Below are 18,269 nucleotides of genomic sequence, written 5' to 3'. Positions count from 1 at the left end.
TAAACTGCAAAACTGAAGTGAACAAAAGAAAATCAGCGGGTGCCTTCTCACAAGTTTTTGCACCGATATTTTAGCGTTATTTAAGGTTTATCTTTTTTTTGTTTGTTAGAGGGCTGTAACCTGGCCTCCACTTAAAATGCCTAATAAATATCGCTACATTTATAGCTCAAATCTGAAGTGACAGGAGAAAGGGAATGAGAAAGAGCCCAGTGGTCTGAGGGTGTAAAAACAGTGCAGTGTGCACCCCTGTACCCTTAGGGCGCAGAGGCGATGCGACAGCATGTCTTGTGGAACATGGGCGTTGTGTTTCTCGGGGTTTGTGGAGCACCTGGCATTTAGGAAGTCACAGTTGTAAGCAAAGCTTCCTCATCACCCAGAACAAAGAGCTCAACAAGGCCTCCAAATGCCTTGTGCCCAAAAAAAAAAAAAATCACACGTATCATCACTGACACTCCAGCAAGCTGTGATCAAAACTGTTTATCCTGACTCTGTCAAAGAAGTCTTTGTCCTCTTATTTGATTGACAATAACCCCTTTGACAGACCTTAGTGGGTACGAACCAAGTCACAAAATACACGAATAAAACTTGAAACATATTTTGACAAATACAATTGCCCTTCTCTGATACGGGAGCAATTCGGAGTGTAGTTGTGATGAAAATGATCTGTAAAAGTTTTAAATCACCGTCTTAAAGAGGTTATTAAATAGTATTTTAAACCACGGTGGGAGTTGGATTTTTCTGGTGACTTTGATTGGCTTTTTTTTTCCAGAATAATTTTAGTTGAAAGAGTTGAAAGAATAAGTTCAAAGAAAGTACTTGCAGCCACTTATAAAGCTTTGATTATCACACAGCCCTTAGATTTAAGCTTCACTGCATGCCTTATGATAATCTTTTTTTCCATCAAAAGGCAAATTAAAATATTCCACTTACAATCCTTTTTGCCATTTCTTCATAAGACTCCTTGCGCTGGCAGTCTGTTTTGGCTGGAATAAGATGTTTCTGCCCATACAACAAATTATTTGCAATGTGCTCAAATTTGTCACCATGGCCAACGTCAACAAACCCCACCGCCATCCCCAAGAGCAGAACGGGTTTGTTATTGAGTCATTGTTCGGGCACGCCGTGCAGGGGCTGCGAGGAGTCAATAGATGGCAGTCCATCTCCTAGGAAAGTGGCCGAAAATAAATGAAATAACCAGCAGCCTCAGAAAGGACAGGGCTGGAAGGCCGGGGGACTCTTCACCAGCGTTCACAGAAATTAACCAAGAACACTTTACGGAAGGCGAAACACTCGGACAAGCTGCGTGACAGCCCTCTGCGAACCGCGCCAAAATCCGGTGTATTTGCACCAAACTGAACGCCCGAGCTCCTCTGCGCGAGCCTGGACCTGCACCCAGGGTGCTCGCCATCACGTCACCAAAACCAGTTTAACTCCAGTGCTTGTGTCCCTGGCTGAGGGGCAGGAAAAGCTCTTCTGTGGCCCCCAACAGCTGGGCAGCCTCTGCGGGCCATGACAGCCACAACGCCACTTTTGTTTTAAATGTGTGGTGTTTTTCTTAATGCTGCTCTCCTGTTTGTACCAAAATATTTAATGTTCCTACAGCAGGAAAATTGTACGATGATTTCTATGGTGAAATACTGCTGTGCTGACAGGAGAGTAAAAAACCTTGGCTTTTTGTTGCAATCCTACAGTTACATATATGTAATATATATTTAAACATTATATATAATTCTAGTTCTAATTTAGAAGTTTTGTTCCTTGCCTGAACATTATTTACTTCTGCTCTGCTTCTGGTGCAGAAGAGAATATTTAAAGGGAATAATAAAACATAAATTGTAAACAATTCAAATAATGCAGTTTCTTTTCATTTACTTATTACAAATATCAGCCATGTCTTTTACCATACAAATTTTTAAATTCCAGGCTTGTCCAACTGCTAATGTAACTCTGAGCCAAAGGTACTCTTCCCACGCACGAAATGAAGGGGTGCAAAACATTTCCCACACGCCAGAAACGTGTATTATTTGCAGATAAACTGCAATTCACTGCAAAGTAAAAATCTTATTGGAAGTAAAAATTTCTCGGAAGACAGGGCCTGATGCAATACCAATTAATCCGTGAGTGTGCCTATGTGACCACATTTCAAAATGCCCCTAAAATGCACCATAAATTTCCAAAGGGGTACTTTTAATAACCTGCCCGTATTTGTAACCACTACGTTTTCTAACTAGCACTTGTTTTGACACGTTTTCTTAGCTTTACTTCACATTAAGTGTAAACGCCGAATGTTTTCTACAAAATCCACAGAAATAATTTCCTTCCTCAAGACACCTCAGATTTTGCCCTGGTATGGCACTTGGTCAAGTTTAGGCCACCCCCTGGTTTTTTTTTACAGATATAAATATTTTGTAAGTGTTGATGGCAACTCTCTTTCTGAGGAATTTTCAATTCAAGCAGGTAGGACTAAAATTAAATTACATCTTTTATCTCAGTAAAAAACAGAACTCAGGATGTTACAGCACCAAATATTTCTATCTAATTATTAAGTTCCAAGTGTTATAAACATTTCAGAAATTGTTATTACAGGCACCCTTAGGGATTATAATGAAAGACAGCATTTACCTTTTTCCTTCATCCAATTTAAAACCAAACCAAACCAAACCCAACCAAACAAAAATACTCAGTGAATGCACCTTTTTTGGGCTTATAATTAAAAAAAAAAACCAAAACAAAAAAACCCAACAAAACCAACCAAACTAACAAAAAGTCTTTACCAAATCTGTTTAAAAGTAAATTCTCAGGAAGGGTGGAGGATTTCCAGGGCAGATCTTTGTGTTAGAATCATTATGCACAAAACACAGATGAGAGGTTTTAAGTGCAGATTTCTTCTATTCATTGAATTTTGAAGAAAAAAGCAGAAAAAAGAGCATTCCACTGCCATGAAGAGGTGGAGGCACAAATTATAAAGCACATCCCATCTACTGCTTCAGAGAAAAAAACCCAAAGATCCAAAAGAAAAGTAGTGGAGAAACTTTTCTACTTTGTTGAGAGCAGAGAACAGGGGTTAATTATCTGTAACAGCGGAATTCGTGTGAGGCCGATCCGGGGAGCCTGAGAAGTTCACAGGAACAACAAACCCCTGATTTTTTAAAGGTGTTTTTATGTCTGACAATTTTAGAAATGAATATATTTAAAAACTGTGACACCAATGCAAGAATTTGTTTTTACTGGTTAAATACTGTCCAAGGTTTCAATATTAACCAGATTTGTATGCATTTTGTTGTATTTTTGTATCTATTTTACATATGAGGGAAAATCTTAAGTAATAAACTGGTACAAAGTAAAAATCTTAAGAAATAAACTGGTCTCACAAAGTTTTATTTTCTTGTTTCAGGGATTAGCAATCAGCTAAGGCGGGCCAAACAAGCAGTCACAGCTATATCCTGACTAATTATAAATTATCTGCAAAAGTTTAAGAGGTGTTTTTCCTCAAATTCATGTCTCCACTCTAACTGAGATTTATTTCACTCATCTAAGAAGAAAGCTTTGTCACACAGAGTGACTAATTACCAGCATCTGGGATATCTGAGATGGGATTACTGCTTCTGCTGTGCACCCCAACTTAAAATTTAACGCTCTTTCTATGTGCAAATGTGGTCACTGAGAGAAGAGAGGCAAAGCACTAATTTAATTATTACACTATTAAAATGAAAACAGAAGTTTTAAAGATGTTTAAAAAAACAGTGACAGTGTTTCATCGCCTTCTTCAGTTCAAAAACTCTTGAGATGTTTATTATCTTCTCAGAGAAGATGCTTATCTATATTTTATGGTCAGCAGTTCACAGAGGAGTAAATAGGTTGGGTGTAGAAGAAAATAAAAAAGGTGTTTCTACTTACTGTTAGGTGATACTGCCTCCATATTTCTGGGCAAGCCTGGAAAATAAAAATATTGATCAGCTAGGAGCATGAAACAAGGTGCTTTACAGCCTGTTGGTTTTGGCATAACACAGTATCCACTGGTGTCGGTCACAGGAAAATAAGAAGCTTAACTGAAAGGGTCTGCATTTCAGCTTCAAAAACCCGGCTAGACAGTTTAATTGAATTTTACACTGGTTTAACACACTCCCTGCCATTGTCAGAAAGCCAGTAACAGTTTTCTCTCTGCCCTTTTTCTCCGAGGGGCAGAAGTTTGGGAGAGCAGTGTGTTCGTGGCTGTAGGAAGCATTAATGCTGCAAAACAAACAGGGGCGGATTTAAATTCTACATTTTCTGACACTTTAAATTTACATAACGCTCTAGAAATTAAATCACAAGGTGCCTTCCTTTCATGAACGAACAGAAATATTTTATCTTTTTTGTACGTATCTCTTTCCTAATCAAAATATAATTGTTACATGTAATAATCCTCAGCAGCCTCATGTCAGATGAGTTGTAAACAAGAACCATAACAGATTGCCTTAATGTTGCTATTTTTACAATGACTTGCTTGCTTTTTTTTTTTTTTTAAACTTTTAATTTTTTTTTTAATTGCCAGACTTTCATACCAAGTCCTAAGTGCAGCCCTTGGAGACAAAAAAAAAATCCCGAGCAGGTTTTTGAGTCCCAGAAGTGACACAATTGACCTGAGGGACGCACGAGAGACGGTAAAGAGGAAAACGTGGATCTTTAAAACAAAACCAGAACACGTCGGTGGTCACTAAAGCTGAGAGCGCTCTCTCAGAGGTTCCTAATGCTTTTACAAAATGTACAGTATTTCTGACAGCCCCCGAGGCACAGACAGACACGGAAACTGTGGCAGTTTTTGTCATTTCGGTACACAGCTACTGCAGCGGAGGGCTTTCACTTCTCCTTAGAAATTTACCTTCTTATAAGAACAGCACTGCACTCATTTGAACAATTAGCAACTTGGTTTGCCAACCTTCATTTTAAGAAAAGAAAGAAATGCAGCATTCCACGGCTTCTCTATAATGTGCTGCAGCTGCAATTTTGAACATTGAAGCCTCATGACTACTTGCAAATGAGTACTATTAACACTTCCTTACATTTCGAATACATTTTTCACTCATGCCCAAATTCTTGCCTTCTTTTATTTTGATGGAGCGTGTTAATTTAAAAAAAAAAACCAAACCAAAACACACCACAACCAGGATCTCTCAAAATAAAATCCAAGTTTTTGCCAGTCACCCTGTGGCACATACAGTGTGTTTTTCCCAGATGTGATGGAAATGATATTATTTATTGTTCATTCCACCAGTAACATAATTGTCCGCAGAAAAAATCTACAATCTGTTCTGTGTAATGGTTCAACATTTCTCCTCTTACTCAAATGCTGCGTGCAAATATTTGAGCTTTATATTAATATTTCTGTAAAGGAAATGCGTGAAGGACATCGCATTCCTCACCGAGGGTCTGACAGTTTGAACACACTCAGGCTGTCTCTGAGCACAAACAAAAGGATCTTCCTCCTTCCCTAACTTAGCCAGGGTTCAGAGAGCAACGTACAAACACCCTGTAGCCTGTAAAAATACTGTAGCAGAGCTCTTAGCATCTCGCCGGGAGCTGAGGAGGTTTCAGCAGCGCAGGACAGCTGAGCTGGTCCAGCTCAGGGGTAGCAGGCAGTTATTTATACATTAGTTCTGGATACTTTTCGATTTCCACAGTGTGCCCAGGCTAATATGGTTGAACAATTGCAATCAGCGAGTTGTCCTATCCTGGCAAAATGCCACTCTGTGCTATGACCTTTACTCACACGGCTGCTATTTAATCATCATCATCGTCGTCATCATCAAAATTACTTCATTTTTGGATAATTGCTTGGTTGGGTATTTTCTGTGCTCCGGACACAAAGACATCACTTTGAGCAAAAATCTGCAGCTCTGAGAGGGAGCCACAGCTGGCAGGGCTCTTGTCTAGACGCTGGGAGAGGCACAGCCCCAGCCCTTCGTGGTGCTGCCCAGAGGTGGGCTCTGTGCTCAGGGACGCTCTCAGGGCGAGGGAAAAGCAGGAGGAGGAAAGGGAGAAGGTGCTGAGGGCAGGCTGAGCATTTTCCTTCATTCAGGGGCTGGCTTGGGGTGATCCTGCTCATCTTATCAAGTGGGGTGCAGCAGCTGAGGAGGCGTCAGTGTTAAACAGCTCTTTAGAGATGGTGTTTAACCAGGAACCTCTTTACTTTGCACCAGCCCAGGGCTCTCGTCTGCATCGTGCATCGTGGCACGACACACAGTGTGATCAACAATTACTGCCAAACACTGCCTCCACAAACGAGGCAGAGAGGTTTGCGACAGAAGCAAACCTCTCCTTATTTATTTAAAAGAACTTAACCGAGAATGGGCCTCCTTTAGAGAAAAGCCCCCGTGGTACCCAGCCACTATGGCAGCGTGATGAACTACATTAAAATAAAATCGCATTTATTTCCTGCCCCAGCGCTCTGACCTCGCTCGCATTCAGATGTACCAGCACAAAAGGTGCCTGCTCCAGAGGCCGTGCCACTGCCACGGCGCGCGGCGAGGGCACCTGCCAGCACCTGGGGCTGCTGTCCCCAGAGCCACGCTGTCCCCAAAACCACTGTCCCCAGAGCCACTTCTGTCCCCAGAGCCAGCTCTGTCCCCAAAACCACTGCTGTTCCTAGAGCCACTGCTGTCCCCAGAGCCACGCTGTCCCCAGAGCCAGCGCTGTCCCCAGAGCCACTGCTGTCCCCAGAGCCAGCGCTGTCCCCAAAGCCACTGCTGTCCCCAGAGCCACCATTATCCCCAGAGCCACTGCTGTCCCCAGAGCCACCGCTGTCCCCAGAGCCACTGCTGTCCCCAGAGCCACTGCTGTCCTCAGAGCCACTGCTGTCACCAAAACTGCCATTGTCCCCAGAGCCACCGCTGTCCCCAGAGCCACCATTGTCCCCAGAGCCACCATTGTCCCCAGAGCCACCGCTGTCCCCAGAGCCACCGCTGTCCCCAGAGCCAGCGCTGTCACCAAAACCACCATTGTCCCCAGAGCCACCGCTGTCCCCAGAGCCACCATTGTCCCCAGAGCCACAGCTGTCCCCAGAGCCACCGCTGTCCCCAGAGCCACTGCTGTCCCCAGAGCCAGCGCTGTCACCAAAACCACCATTGTCCCCAGAGCCACCGCTGTCCCCAGAGCCACCATTGTCCCCAGAGCCACAGCTGTCCCCAGAGCCACCACTGTCCCCAGAGCCACTGCTGTCCCCAGAGCCACTGCTGTCCCCAAAGCCACTGCTGTCCCCAGAGCCACCATTGTCCCCAGAGGCACCATTGTCCCCAGAGCCACTGCTGTCCCCAGAGCCACTGCTGTCCCCAGAGCCGTGCCACCGCTGCCAGGGCCCTGTGCAAGGGCGGCCACTCGTGCCTGAGGCTGACCCGCTGCACGGCGCCATAATGGGAGAGTGGAGACTGGGCGCCGCACGTTTTGACCCATATTGAATTTCATCAGGTGCTAATTATTGTTTTACCAGAACAACGGCTTAATGCATCTGTTGTTTAATTCCCACTTCCCTATTCTCCGACGTGAACATCAAAGAAAATAAAACACTCAATCTCAAACAGCCCCTGACAGCAGACCGGGACTCGAGAGCTCAATAGACGAGGCCCTTGCCACCAGTTCTCATATTTCCACAACAATGAGCAAACACAAAACCGGCACTAAGCGGCCTTTCCTCCTTTCCGCTCCCCTCGGCCGGGCGTCTGCCTCGCGCCGAGGCCCTCGACGGCGGGGCGCGGGCGGCGGATTAGCCCCGCGGCCGCGCGAGCGCCGGCCGACGGCGGGCCCAGGCCCGCTACTGTACTGGGCGTACGAATAACCAAAATGCACGCGCTGACAGGAGACCAGGACGGGCCCGCGGCTCCCCGGGAGAAAATGTAGCTGTGATGAGTGACAGGGCTTTCAGGAAATATGTTCACAATCACAGACAGTGAAGGCCATGACCTAGATCGTTTAAGAGCTTGTCTTGTCAAATTATCAAAAGCTTCTTCGTCTCTGAATAAAGAGTGACATAAGTGAGTGTCAGAAAGCTGCAGGCTGACAAGCCAAGCATACAATAACAGCATGCACGTCACATACTTGCCGAACACCGCCACGGCTAGCGGCAAATCTTAATGAGAGCGCGGCTGGCCCAGGAGACTTGGGTCCCTGCTGGCACAGCTACTCATCTCGCAAAAATCCTTCAGCTCCGAGTCAGTTATGGTCTGACACGACGACTACAATTACTAAACACAACTTTTTAACAGAATCCTCTGGTGCTTTGTCAAAGAGGCAGCGGCTGCTTGGAGCTGCCCCGCTGCAAGCCACCACAATAAAACAAAAGATTTGCCAAAACACACACTTTTCATCACCTCCGCATGGGAACTGCCGCGGAAAACACACAATGCTTCCCTTCAAAGCCACTCCTGCTCAAGCAGATGTCGAGACCTCTCCCCACGCTGGCGGCGCCGGCGCCGGGCGGGCAGAGCCGGGTGACTGCCGGTGTCACCCTGGCCTTGGTGGCACGGCCGCGTGCTCACCCTCGGGCGGACGTGGACAGCCAGAGGCGTGAGGGTGGGGAAGGACACTGGGGAACGCAGGAGGCAGAGCAAACACCGCGCTCTCTGCCCAGGGAGGACGGGCCGCGCGGACGCCAGCTGCCGCCGTGGAACGAGCCCAGCACCTCCAGCTCCATCCCAGCCCACCGCGGAGCGCCAGAGACAACAAAGGCTGAAGGAACCCTCGCAGGGAGAAGAGGCCAGCGGGGCTCGCACGGCCAGAAAGTTCTCAGAACACGCAGAGAAGATGCCAGTGGAAGCACCCAGCTGGTTCGCGGGAAGGAGTGCTGACAACACAGCGTTTGGGCATGCAGATGGGGCCAGCAGGCACAGCGTGGCTACAGGGCACCGAGCACCGGGGCGCGGCGGTCTGCCAGCTCCTGCAGAGCCCATCCAGCTCACCGAGCACCCGCGTGCTGGCTTCCCCAGGTACACGTGGAGACATCGCCCCCTCTGCCTGCTCCCTGCAGATTCATGGAGCGCTTCTCCCACCCCTGCTGCTGGCAGGTCAGGCTGCACACCAGCCACAAGGCTGATGACATCCACTGAACGGCCGCTGAATCAGTCAAAAGCAGCTCCTCTGATGGCCCTCCCACGGAAACCACGCGAGGCCAGGCTGCTTCCAGAACACCTCCAGCTAAGAGGACTCTGCATGCTCTCAGCGCTGTCTCAGGAGAAGAGACTGGTCTAGCAGATCATAAATGTAGGACCTCAAAATGGTTTAAGTAGCTGAGAATGTTTCCTAAGCAAACTAGGTGAAGCACCTTGCACTGCCTCACATTCTCTTCTGGACCAAAGCGGGAAGTCAGTCTGACAGACTGTGCACAGGAGCCTGTTCTGCACCCTCTGTGTTACAGTAAACGGGAGGACAAATTACGACTTCCTTTGAGCATCCAAAGCATTTCGTAACATATGTTTGATAACAAGAGATGGAGATTTCCCTTTTTTACAAGGAATCTCGTGGAAAAGATAAGGGGTGATAGCTCCAAGTTACTCCTGGGGAGATCTCAGGTGGACACAGGAGAAAACTTTTCATGATGGGAACAATCATGTCTTGAGGGAAGTGGTGGATTCCCCAGAACTGGACACTCTTAGGATTTGGCTGGGCTGTCTTGTGCAGACCATGCTTTTGCCAAGGAATGTTGGCAGCGATGATCAGATGACCCATGAAGTCCCTTCCAAGCCGGTGTTGTAGGATTCTGTGATTTCCCCTCCATGAACTGCTCCCGTTTCCTCTGGAGGCAGGGCAGACCTGCATCCCTCAGCAAGCAGCCCCCAGGTCTGCTGCTGACTGCGCTGAGTCACCTTGGACTGCCTCTTCTCAACCTGGCCTCTGCTGCCTTTGTCAGGTGTACTGCAAGGAACGATGATCCCTGACCACCGTCTCCCATCACAGATGATTCCAAAGCTCTTCACAGACCCTTCCCTCTGCCACCTCCCTTGCAGGCTGAGGAGCTGTGCCCATGCTGGGGATACAGAAGACAGGGACCAAAGCTTTGCCCAGGTGCTCCCGCTGGCCTGATGATTCCTAACATTTCACCAGTTTGTTTTTTGGGTTTTTTTACAGCTTGTGAAGACTAAACTGATTTTTTTTGTGGAATCCTATCTCATAACTAGGATCTGAGTCCCGAACAGTAAAATGCAGAATTTTTATTATGTTATTCCACATGCCGAGATGGGATTGTTTTATTTACATTTATTGCCACTCAATGTCAATTGCCATTTTATTGTGTTCTCCCTCTGATTCTTACAGTTCTTGGGCAGCTCTGCACAGCTGGCTCGCAGCACTGGCTCTGTAAGTAATTCAATCTTCTCAGCCACTCTTGTTGCCCCATTGTTGACCCTTTTCCATGTCACACTAGCATATCCCACCTTTATCCTCTTACTCCATGCCTGTTTAGTTTGCTTGAAAGCTTTTGGTCAGGAACTTTGTAAAACGCCTTTTGGAATTTGTAGACTATGTCAGCTGGATCATGTTTACGCACATGCTTGTCAACCTGCTCCTTTGGAGAACTCCAGAGATCCCTGAGAAGTGGGATTTCCTTTACGAATGCAGCCTCGAGCCACCCCATGTATATTATATTTTTACACCCATCCCAGCATGCCACCACCGTGGCTCCTGCCCCTGGCTCGGTGCACGTGTGCAGCTGGCAGTCTGGGACCCGCAGCTCTCCCTGGGGCATCCCCTACATGCTGTCCTTGCCTTAGAAACTCAGTTTGCACCAAGCTCGAGGTGTCTGCTGCCATTGCTGGCCGGGCCATTTCACCCCCGCGCTCCTCTGCAGCTTCTGGGCAGTCGTTGCCCAGTTTTGGTAACAGCCACGGATTCGTAGGAACACTCACATTCTCTTCCAGTAAAAAACTTCTCTGGTGCTCCCTCCACAAAGTAAGGTTTCAGCATGGGAACATCCCTGGTTTTCTTCCTCCATGAACATCCCTGATGCCAGAAACACCTTGAGGCCGTGAGCAGCAACCTCGTCCCGTCCAAGTGTTCCTCTCGTGTCCCGAGCACCTGTTGGCTTCACAGGCTTCCTGCTCTGATCTCAGGGAAGATTTACTGTTGGATTTGATTCCTCTGCCTCTGCTCTGCCGTGCCATCCCTCTCTCTGAGGGCTGGGCAGGTGAGCTCCTGCTCTGATGCCCCAGTTTTCACCCAGGGGAATGACGCAGGCAGCCTCACACCTCCCACGCAGGAGCGCACAGGAGCTGCCCAAAGCTCCAAAGAAAACCCTTTCTAATTAAAGGTGGACCCAAGCGAGCAGCAAAAACACATGCTGTCATGTTCCTGATAACCTGCATGGCTCAGGTGGAATTTCAATGCTTTATGATGGAGCACTCATGGTTCTCTAAAGAAAAGAACATCAGTTTATGGAAGTGGTGTCATAAAATGTGGAAAAGAGAAAAGATGGCAAAGATGCTTCATTACAGTTGGGAATTCTGTCTCACTGCCTACCAGAATGAGGGTGCAGAAATGCACGATTCACATTCTTTAAAGGTATTGTGGGCAAATTAGCTACAAGCAAAAGTACATCTGGAACACACTCAAGGATCACAAGAAATAGCAATTCCCAAATGCACCGGCTGACCTTTGCACATCTCATGCACCACTGTGACATGCTCTTTGACCAAACAGAAAAAATAAAGGCAGGAAGGAGACATTCAGAAAGAGATTCAAACATTTCTGAGTTTCAAAAAAAAATCCAGTGTTTACAGAATCCCACAGGTGCATTTGAAAACCAAACATACAGGCCATAGTGACAGTTAGAAACCGAAGTGCGAATGTATGCCAAAGTTATCACAATTTGCCTTTTATCCTTATTTGTGTTTAATTCAAGAGAAAAAAATACCATAAAAACTTGAGTGCTATGGATAGGACTGAATTTTGGGGACATATAAGACCATAATAATGTAATACAAGGTGAAAGAAAAGGACAAACTACGTTTGTTCTCCCTTTAATTTTCTTCTATGTCTTACTTTAGTAGATCTTGTCGAACCCAAAGCCTTCAAACTACTTTTCTCTAATAGTATTTTCACTGATTAACATCTGATCACAGCGAAACAACCACAGCTCTGGAACTCCTGATGCTGCAGAGTTACTCCTTACTTCTTCCCAGTACGCCCCCAGCACTGCATCTCCTGATTTCAACCTCCCTACCCCTTCCACTCCCCAGGAAAAAGGAGGTTAGCATCCACCACTGCTGAGCTGGACCAAAGTAAAGACCAGGTGCTGACAACGCTTTGGTCTGTTTGTTTTGAGCCATCCTCCACGAAAACTCCGAGGGTGCAAAGCAGTGGCTAAACACAACATTTTCATACGCTCGTGCAGAGAGGCGCTGTGTAAAATCAAGCACCACGAAGAGATCGTAGCCATTGTGAGCTCAGTTTTTGACAGAAACACAGCAAGCCAGGCCGATCTGCAGCAAGGGCCATACTCACATCAGCATAGTGGCCCTTCATGTCGCAGCGGTTGCAGTGCTTGTTCCAGTAGGCTCTCTCCAGGCACTCCCTGAAATAGTGCCCGGGCAGGCAGCAGTTCAGGCAGAAACGTGCCGGGCAGCTGTGCTGCAGATGGTCTCTCCCTGCACACAGACAGCACGGGGGAACTTTCTGTGGAGAAACAGAACCAGAAGCATGCTGGGTGACAGTGCTCCCGCCGACCCTGGCAGCCCTGTGCTCCCCACGGGGCTGTGCTGGGGGGAGCTGGGGGGCATCGCTGCCCCCCGGACTCTGTGGCACAGCCTGACACGGTTCAGCACGTGCAGTGACACAGGTAGCACGCAGACAGCTATTCTGAGCCCACACCTGAGCCTCTGCGAAGCCGTTTCCCCCCGAGTGGGTGTGCTTCCCCCTGAGGGTCATGCAGGGTGTGGGCATTCTGAGCTGGGTAACAGCCCAGGGCCCCAGGGCTTTGCAGATTCTGCTGCGGGGGTGCTAAACCCAGGCTCCCATGCAATGGCTCCCACTTCTTGGCAGTGCACTGACTGACTGTTAAACCCCTAAGCACAGGACAAACTTTTGGAATATGGGGCATCTACCCAAGCTTCTGACAGTTAGCTCCAGTTTTGTCTTGTCCATGGGTTTTAACACTGTTCACAGCATGGCTCATTATACTTTCTGCTTTCACTTATTTACTAAGGCTGCATTTCTGATTCAATAGATTCTCCTCGTTGAAAGTACAATTGAAAAATATTTTACACTTGCCAACTGTTTCAACATATGAAAAAAACAAAAAAAAAATTTCTGTATGGCACTTGATTTTTTTTTTCTCAGTTTACAGCCCCATGGTTTAGTGGAAGTCGTTCCTGCCCATGGCAGGGGGTGGAATGAGTAAATCTTTAAGCTCCTTTCCAACACAAACCATTCAGTATGATTCTATATGATACAATCCTGTAGATTTTTCTTTCATGGAAACAATAAAAGGAATGACATTGCCAAACAGAGGGATACTTCCACACAGTAAACTGACTTTGTGCAAGCCATCCTGCAACTCAGAGCACTGCTTCAAAGACAGGACAAACCACTGAAACAACGCTTCCAACAGCAAGCACAAAGGTGTATTAGGAGAACAGCCGCATGTTCAAGCGGTTTAAGCATCGCATTTACCTTTGGAGTGGGACAGTTCTTGGACAAATGTCCCGGTCTGTGGCAGTTCCTACAGGTCACGTTTTTGTCAGCTCTGTAGTACCGCACGCTGCTGTGCCTCACGCCGGCATAGTTGGAGATCTGAGCCTGGTGAAACACGGAGAGAAATGCATTTCCCACTTGGGAGTCTGTGCTTTGGGAACCGGGAATGACAAAGGTCACTGCTGGCAGTGATCCAGCAGAAATCTCATGTTTCCCATGTACAATTTACGCATCCAGGTTCGGAATGGGTAATTCTGCTACAGAGAAACCTGCATTGTCTGCAAGGAAAGTTCTCATTCCAACTTCTGCTTCAGGACATTCTTTTTTGCTATTTAAAACCGCAGTGGTGAAGCTTTCCCTCAATTAGCCAGGATTTACTCACTGTGCTATGTCACAGCAGACTGGAATTTTCTCCAGAACACGAATAAAATGAACAGCAATTGCAAATGCAAGTTACATATTCCCTTGCACACATTAGGGCAAACTGCTCGGACAAAGTACAATGCTATACAAGTCTGGATGAAATCTGCGATTTGCAATTGTAAAGAAAGACTTAAAAAGGGAAAAAAAAAAAAAAAAAAAAGAGAAGCTGGAAACAACTGTCTCTCTCCCAGTGACCTCACACATACTCTCTGTGTAGGCAGCCAGAATTGAAAATCCTGTCTACAACTGTCATTGCCTGGTAAACATCCCAAGTTTAAAAAAAAAACAAAAACCATGAAATTTTGGATGAGTGAACAGGAGAGGTATAAAAATACCATTTCTCCTCAGGGAAAGAATTTGTTAATGTCACTGGATTGTATCAGCTGTACTGGGTACTGGAAAGAAAAAGGGAAGGGCAGAGCAGCTGAAGCTCACTCCTGCTGGATGCTGCAGCAGCTCGCCTGGGAACTCGGGGCTGCCGTGTCCCGCTGCTCCCGGCAGGCTCCACAGGCTGCTGCTCCCACTGCTGCCCGGGAAGGGGACCAGGCTGCCCTCAAGCAGCTCTGCGGCTCCAGAGAGGCCAGCAGGGGAGAGCTGCTGTCCCCCTGGCACAGTCCGTGGAAGCACTCCAGCTCTTGACACCCCTGTCCCTTCCTGCCTCTCCGCCAGCCCCAGCTCCAGAACTCCTTCCTCCTGTGAGAGGACGCTGCTGATTGTCCCACAAAACACCACAGAGGGCTTTTTCAACTCCATTTACTTTATTCTGCTTGTTAGTGAGCAACAAAATAAAGAACTGTAGGAAAAATTTGGTTGTTTGTATTTACCTCCAAGTCTTTATGAGAGATGGACCAGTTCACATCATTTTTTCCTGAAAAACAAAATTAAAATTAATTATATTTATTTAATATTAATACTTTTCTATAATATATTCAACATGATGATTACTGCAGTTATTGAACTTGCTATCAGGTTTTGAGGTACTAAAGCAGAGAAACTAGTTCCATCTTTGGGAAAGGAGAGCTACTGATCCTCTGGGCACCAAATCTGCCTCACCCGAGCATCCGCACAGGTGCAACTGTTGGGAGAAGTTTTTCTGACGCCACACTCTTGTCCTGACCCCCGGGGTTTAAATTCAGGCGGGGATGTAATTCTTCCAGAGGCTCCAAAGGTGCTGATTGCAGCCCTCGGAGCTGTCCCTGCCTGTGCTGCGGGGCTTGCAGGCTGCAACGCGGGGACACACAGGACAAGAGCTCTCTGCAGAGCAGGCACTTTCCCTCCGTGCCCATCCACAGCTGCTGCATGCCAGCAGGACTGAGCACCACCTCAGACACCCGGGCTGTGTGCTGAGCAAGTCTGCTTCCAAGCAGCGTTTGGTAATGTGCAATAAATCAGGAGGACACACTGAATTACGGACTGTCACGCCATCACCTTCTCCCACGCAGCCTCTGGGCCGGCAGGAGGGAAAAGAAACAGACCAGGAAGGAAATGGAAGGGCAGAAAGCTAAAGGAGCAGGGATGCAGCCAGGGCTGCAGAAACGCTGCTAAAGGATGCAGCCAGGGCTGCAGAAATGCTGCTAAAGGATGCAGCCAGGGCTGCAGAAATGCTGCTAAAGGGATGCAGCCAGAGCTGCAGAAATGCTGCTAAAGGAGCAGGGATGCAGCCAGGGCTGCAGAAATGCTGCTAAAGGGATGCAGCCAGAGCTGCAGAAATGCTGCTAAAGGAGCGGGGATGCAGCCAGGGCTGCAGAGATGCTGCTAAAGGAGCAGGGATGCAGCCAGAAATGCTGCTAAAGGAGCAGGGATGCAGCCAGAGCTGCAGAAATGCTGCTAAAGGGATGCAGCCAGGGCTGCAGAAATGCTGCTAAAGGGATGCAGCCAGAGCTGCAGAAATGCTGCTAAAGGAGCGGGGATGCAGCCAGGGCTGCAGAAATGCTGCTAAAGGAGCGGGGATGCAGCCAGGGCTGCAGAAATGCTGCTAAAGGGATGCAGCCAGGGCTGCAGAAATGCTGCATGTGCACACGGTGCAGCGCTCGGGCTGCACACACAGCTGTGCTCCCTCAGCAGCTCCTCCACTGCAGCAGGATCCACCTCAGCACAGTGCTCACCTCTCTGGACTGTGGAGCAAGCACTACAACCTGTGAGCACATTAATCCTGCGTGTTTGCACAGCTTTACATGCAGGCTGTCCCTTCCTGATCCTGCATCTCAATCTGAGGCATGCGCCTCACAGACAGAAATCGCAACACCATCATGATTTACAGATGGCCAAAATGTCTCCAGTTCTCACTGCACTGTTCATTTCCATTGGAAGGTGGATGACTACAAATTAAAACCACATCATCTATAATTTTATGTCTTCCTCTTCGTTTCTGGAGAAGTCAGCACTTGTGGCCGAGGCGTGTGACAAGGTGTCACTCGGGCTCTTTGGAGCACAGCACCTGGCCACTGCTGCTCTTCACTCCACGGTCAGGGCTGGCACACCTGTTCTCACCTGAACAACAGCCTCACGTATTGCTGTTCTCAACACCTGCTCATGACAGCGACTGTCACCTGCAGCAGCCACGGGCAGGGTCAGCGCAGCAGCACAGCCTGGGACGCGGACACCGCCGTGCCCACGGCAGCAGCCTGGCACGCCCCAGGGAAAATCAACCCTTCCAAGGCCTGATCAGTACACCTAAAGAAAGGCCGTCGTGTTTGAGTGCGTTATTTACGGCTCAAACGCCTGCTAAGGAAATTAATTCATAAAGAAAAAGGTATTTGTCATTCAAAGCTCTGCCTTGGCAGTCAGCACGGCAAGCGCCGTGTTGCACAGAAATGCACATGCAGAATGGTCACAGATCGAAATTACCAGCGAATTAACTCCTGGTAATCACTAGGCATGTCCTTCCTGAGGGCAAACCAACCCAGTTTCTCTTCTTCACTGTCGAAATCCCCAGCCTCACAGGGGAAAACCATGATGCAACCATTCAAATACTCCTAATACAAGAAGCTAAAACTGCTCCACTCAGAAAATAAATGTAAGAGCTTTAATGCTGAATTAAATATTACAACAAAATCTCCCTTTACTAAATCTGTTTGGCGATATAAAAGTTAATTCCAATTCACAATAGATTGTGTAAGGCTTTGTTTTCACACACAGCAAGTTCTTCAGACTGAAACACCTAGGGAGAGTTTTGCTTCTGCAACCAAGTAGAAATCCTGCTGTAGAGACACGTAGAAAAATCTGCAACAGTACTTCTCGCTGACCAGAGTGTTTTGTCTGGCTGTAGATCATGAAATAAATCACAAAAGTCTTCTCAAATTGACAGATACTTCCCCTTCCTTCAGTGTTTTTTTTGCTTATTAGGGTGCATTAATGCATCCCGCGGGCAATCCCAGTGCCTGTGGGTGGCTCCTGGCCACCCTGCTCTGTCCTGGCTGCTCCCTTGGCTCACCCAGCAGCACCTTGGGGTGCTGGGGTGCCCTGCAGCCCTCGTGGCCTCTTTTGTCCCGGCCTCAGGCGGGGGCAGCCTCCCCAGGGGCGCAGCGGTGGCTGTGCCGCGGGCCGGGCGGGCAGCTGGCACCCCAAACCCACACGGAACGGCTCGGGGAGCACAGCTGGGCTCACCGAGCCCCGGGTACCCGAGGGTGATCTCTGCCACGGCACGGAGCCCGAGCTGGGGCACAGAGGGCAGCTCGGGGCAGGCACATGCTGCTCACGGGGGCTCCGTCCCTCGCAGACCCCTGCACCTGCCATCCTCCGGGGCCACCGCCAGGACCCCACCAGAGCCCCGCACGCCTTCCCCAGGGTGGGCGTGCACGCAGAAGGTGGATTTCTGCCTGAAATTGCCATTCCGTGATTGCTTTGTTCCTGCATTTGCTGCGGGCTTATTCTTGCTCTTCGGCGTACAGCAGTTCAAAGACAGATTCAGACAGTCTCTGTCAGGATTTCCCCCTTTTCCCGTGGAGAAGTTGCTCATAGGAAACTTCATTCAAGCTTTCTGTGAGTTAAATAAAACCAAGAACGTCTTGGATATATTTGTGCTTTTAATCTTTCTCATCATCATTTGTTAAATGCTCTCTCCCTTATAAGATTATATTGATTTCTACACTGAGTTTAATATTAAGATGATTTCCTGTACTATGATTATATACATTTCTATACTAAAAAAAGTACAGCAGACTTTACCATATAAACATCTTGTATTTATGCTT

The 18,269-nt window shown here is 47.8% G+C and overlaps 1 protein-coding gene across 3 annotated transcripts in view; it reads right to left on the bottom strand.

The window, feature by feature from the left end:
• ZCCHC7 (zinc finger CCHC-type containing 7) overlaps positions 1-18,269 on the bottom strand; it is a 97,368-nt gene that overhangs the window by 18,942 nt on the left and 60,157 nt on the right. For 2 of the 3 annotated variants that reach the window (XM_038125934.1, XM_038125933.1), the window contains exons 4-7: positions 14,901-14,944; positions 13,633-13,758; positions 12,466-12,636; positions 3,898-3,933 (exon numbers count right to left, since the gene is read on the bottom strand). In XM_038125934.1, the coding sequence (XP_037981862.1) occupies positions 3,898-3,933; positions 12,466-12,636; positions 13,633-13,758; positions 14,901-14,944 (377 nt within the window). The remainder of the gene's footprint in view (positions 1-3,897; positions 3,934-12,465; positions 12,637-13,632; positions 13,759-14,900; positions 14,945-18,269) is intronic. The other variant, XM_038125935.1, reaches the window with a different exon arrangement.

This window comes from Motacilla alba, chromosome Z, assembly GCF_015832195.1.
Source record: "Motacilla alba alba isolate MOTALB_02 chromosome Z, Motacilla_alba_V1.0_pri, whole genome shotgun sequence".
Lineage (NCBI taxonomy): Eukaryota > Metazoa > Chordata > Aves > Passeriformes > Motacillidae > Motacilla > Motacilla alba.
Note: the sequence above shows the minus strand (reverse complement) of the source record. Positions and strands in the feature narration are given on the sequence as shown.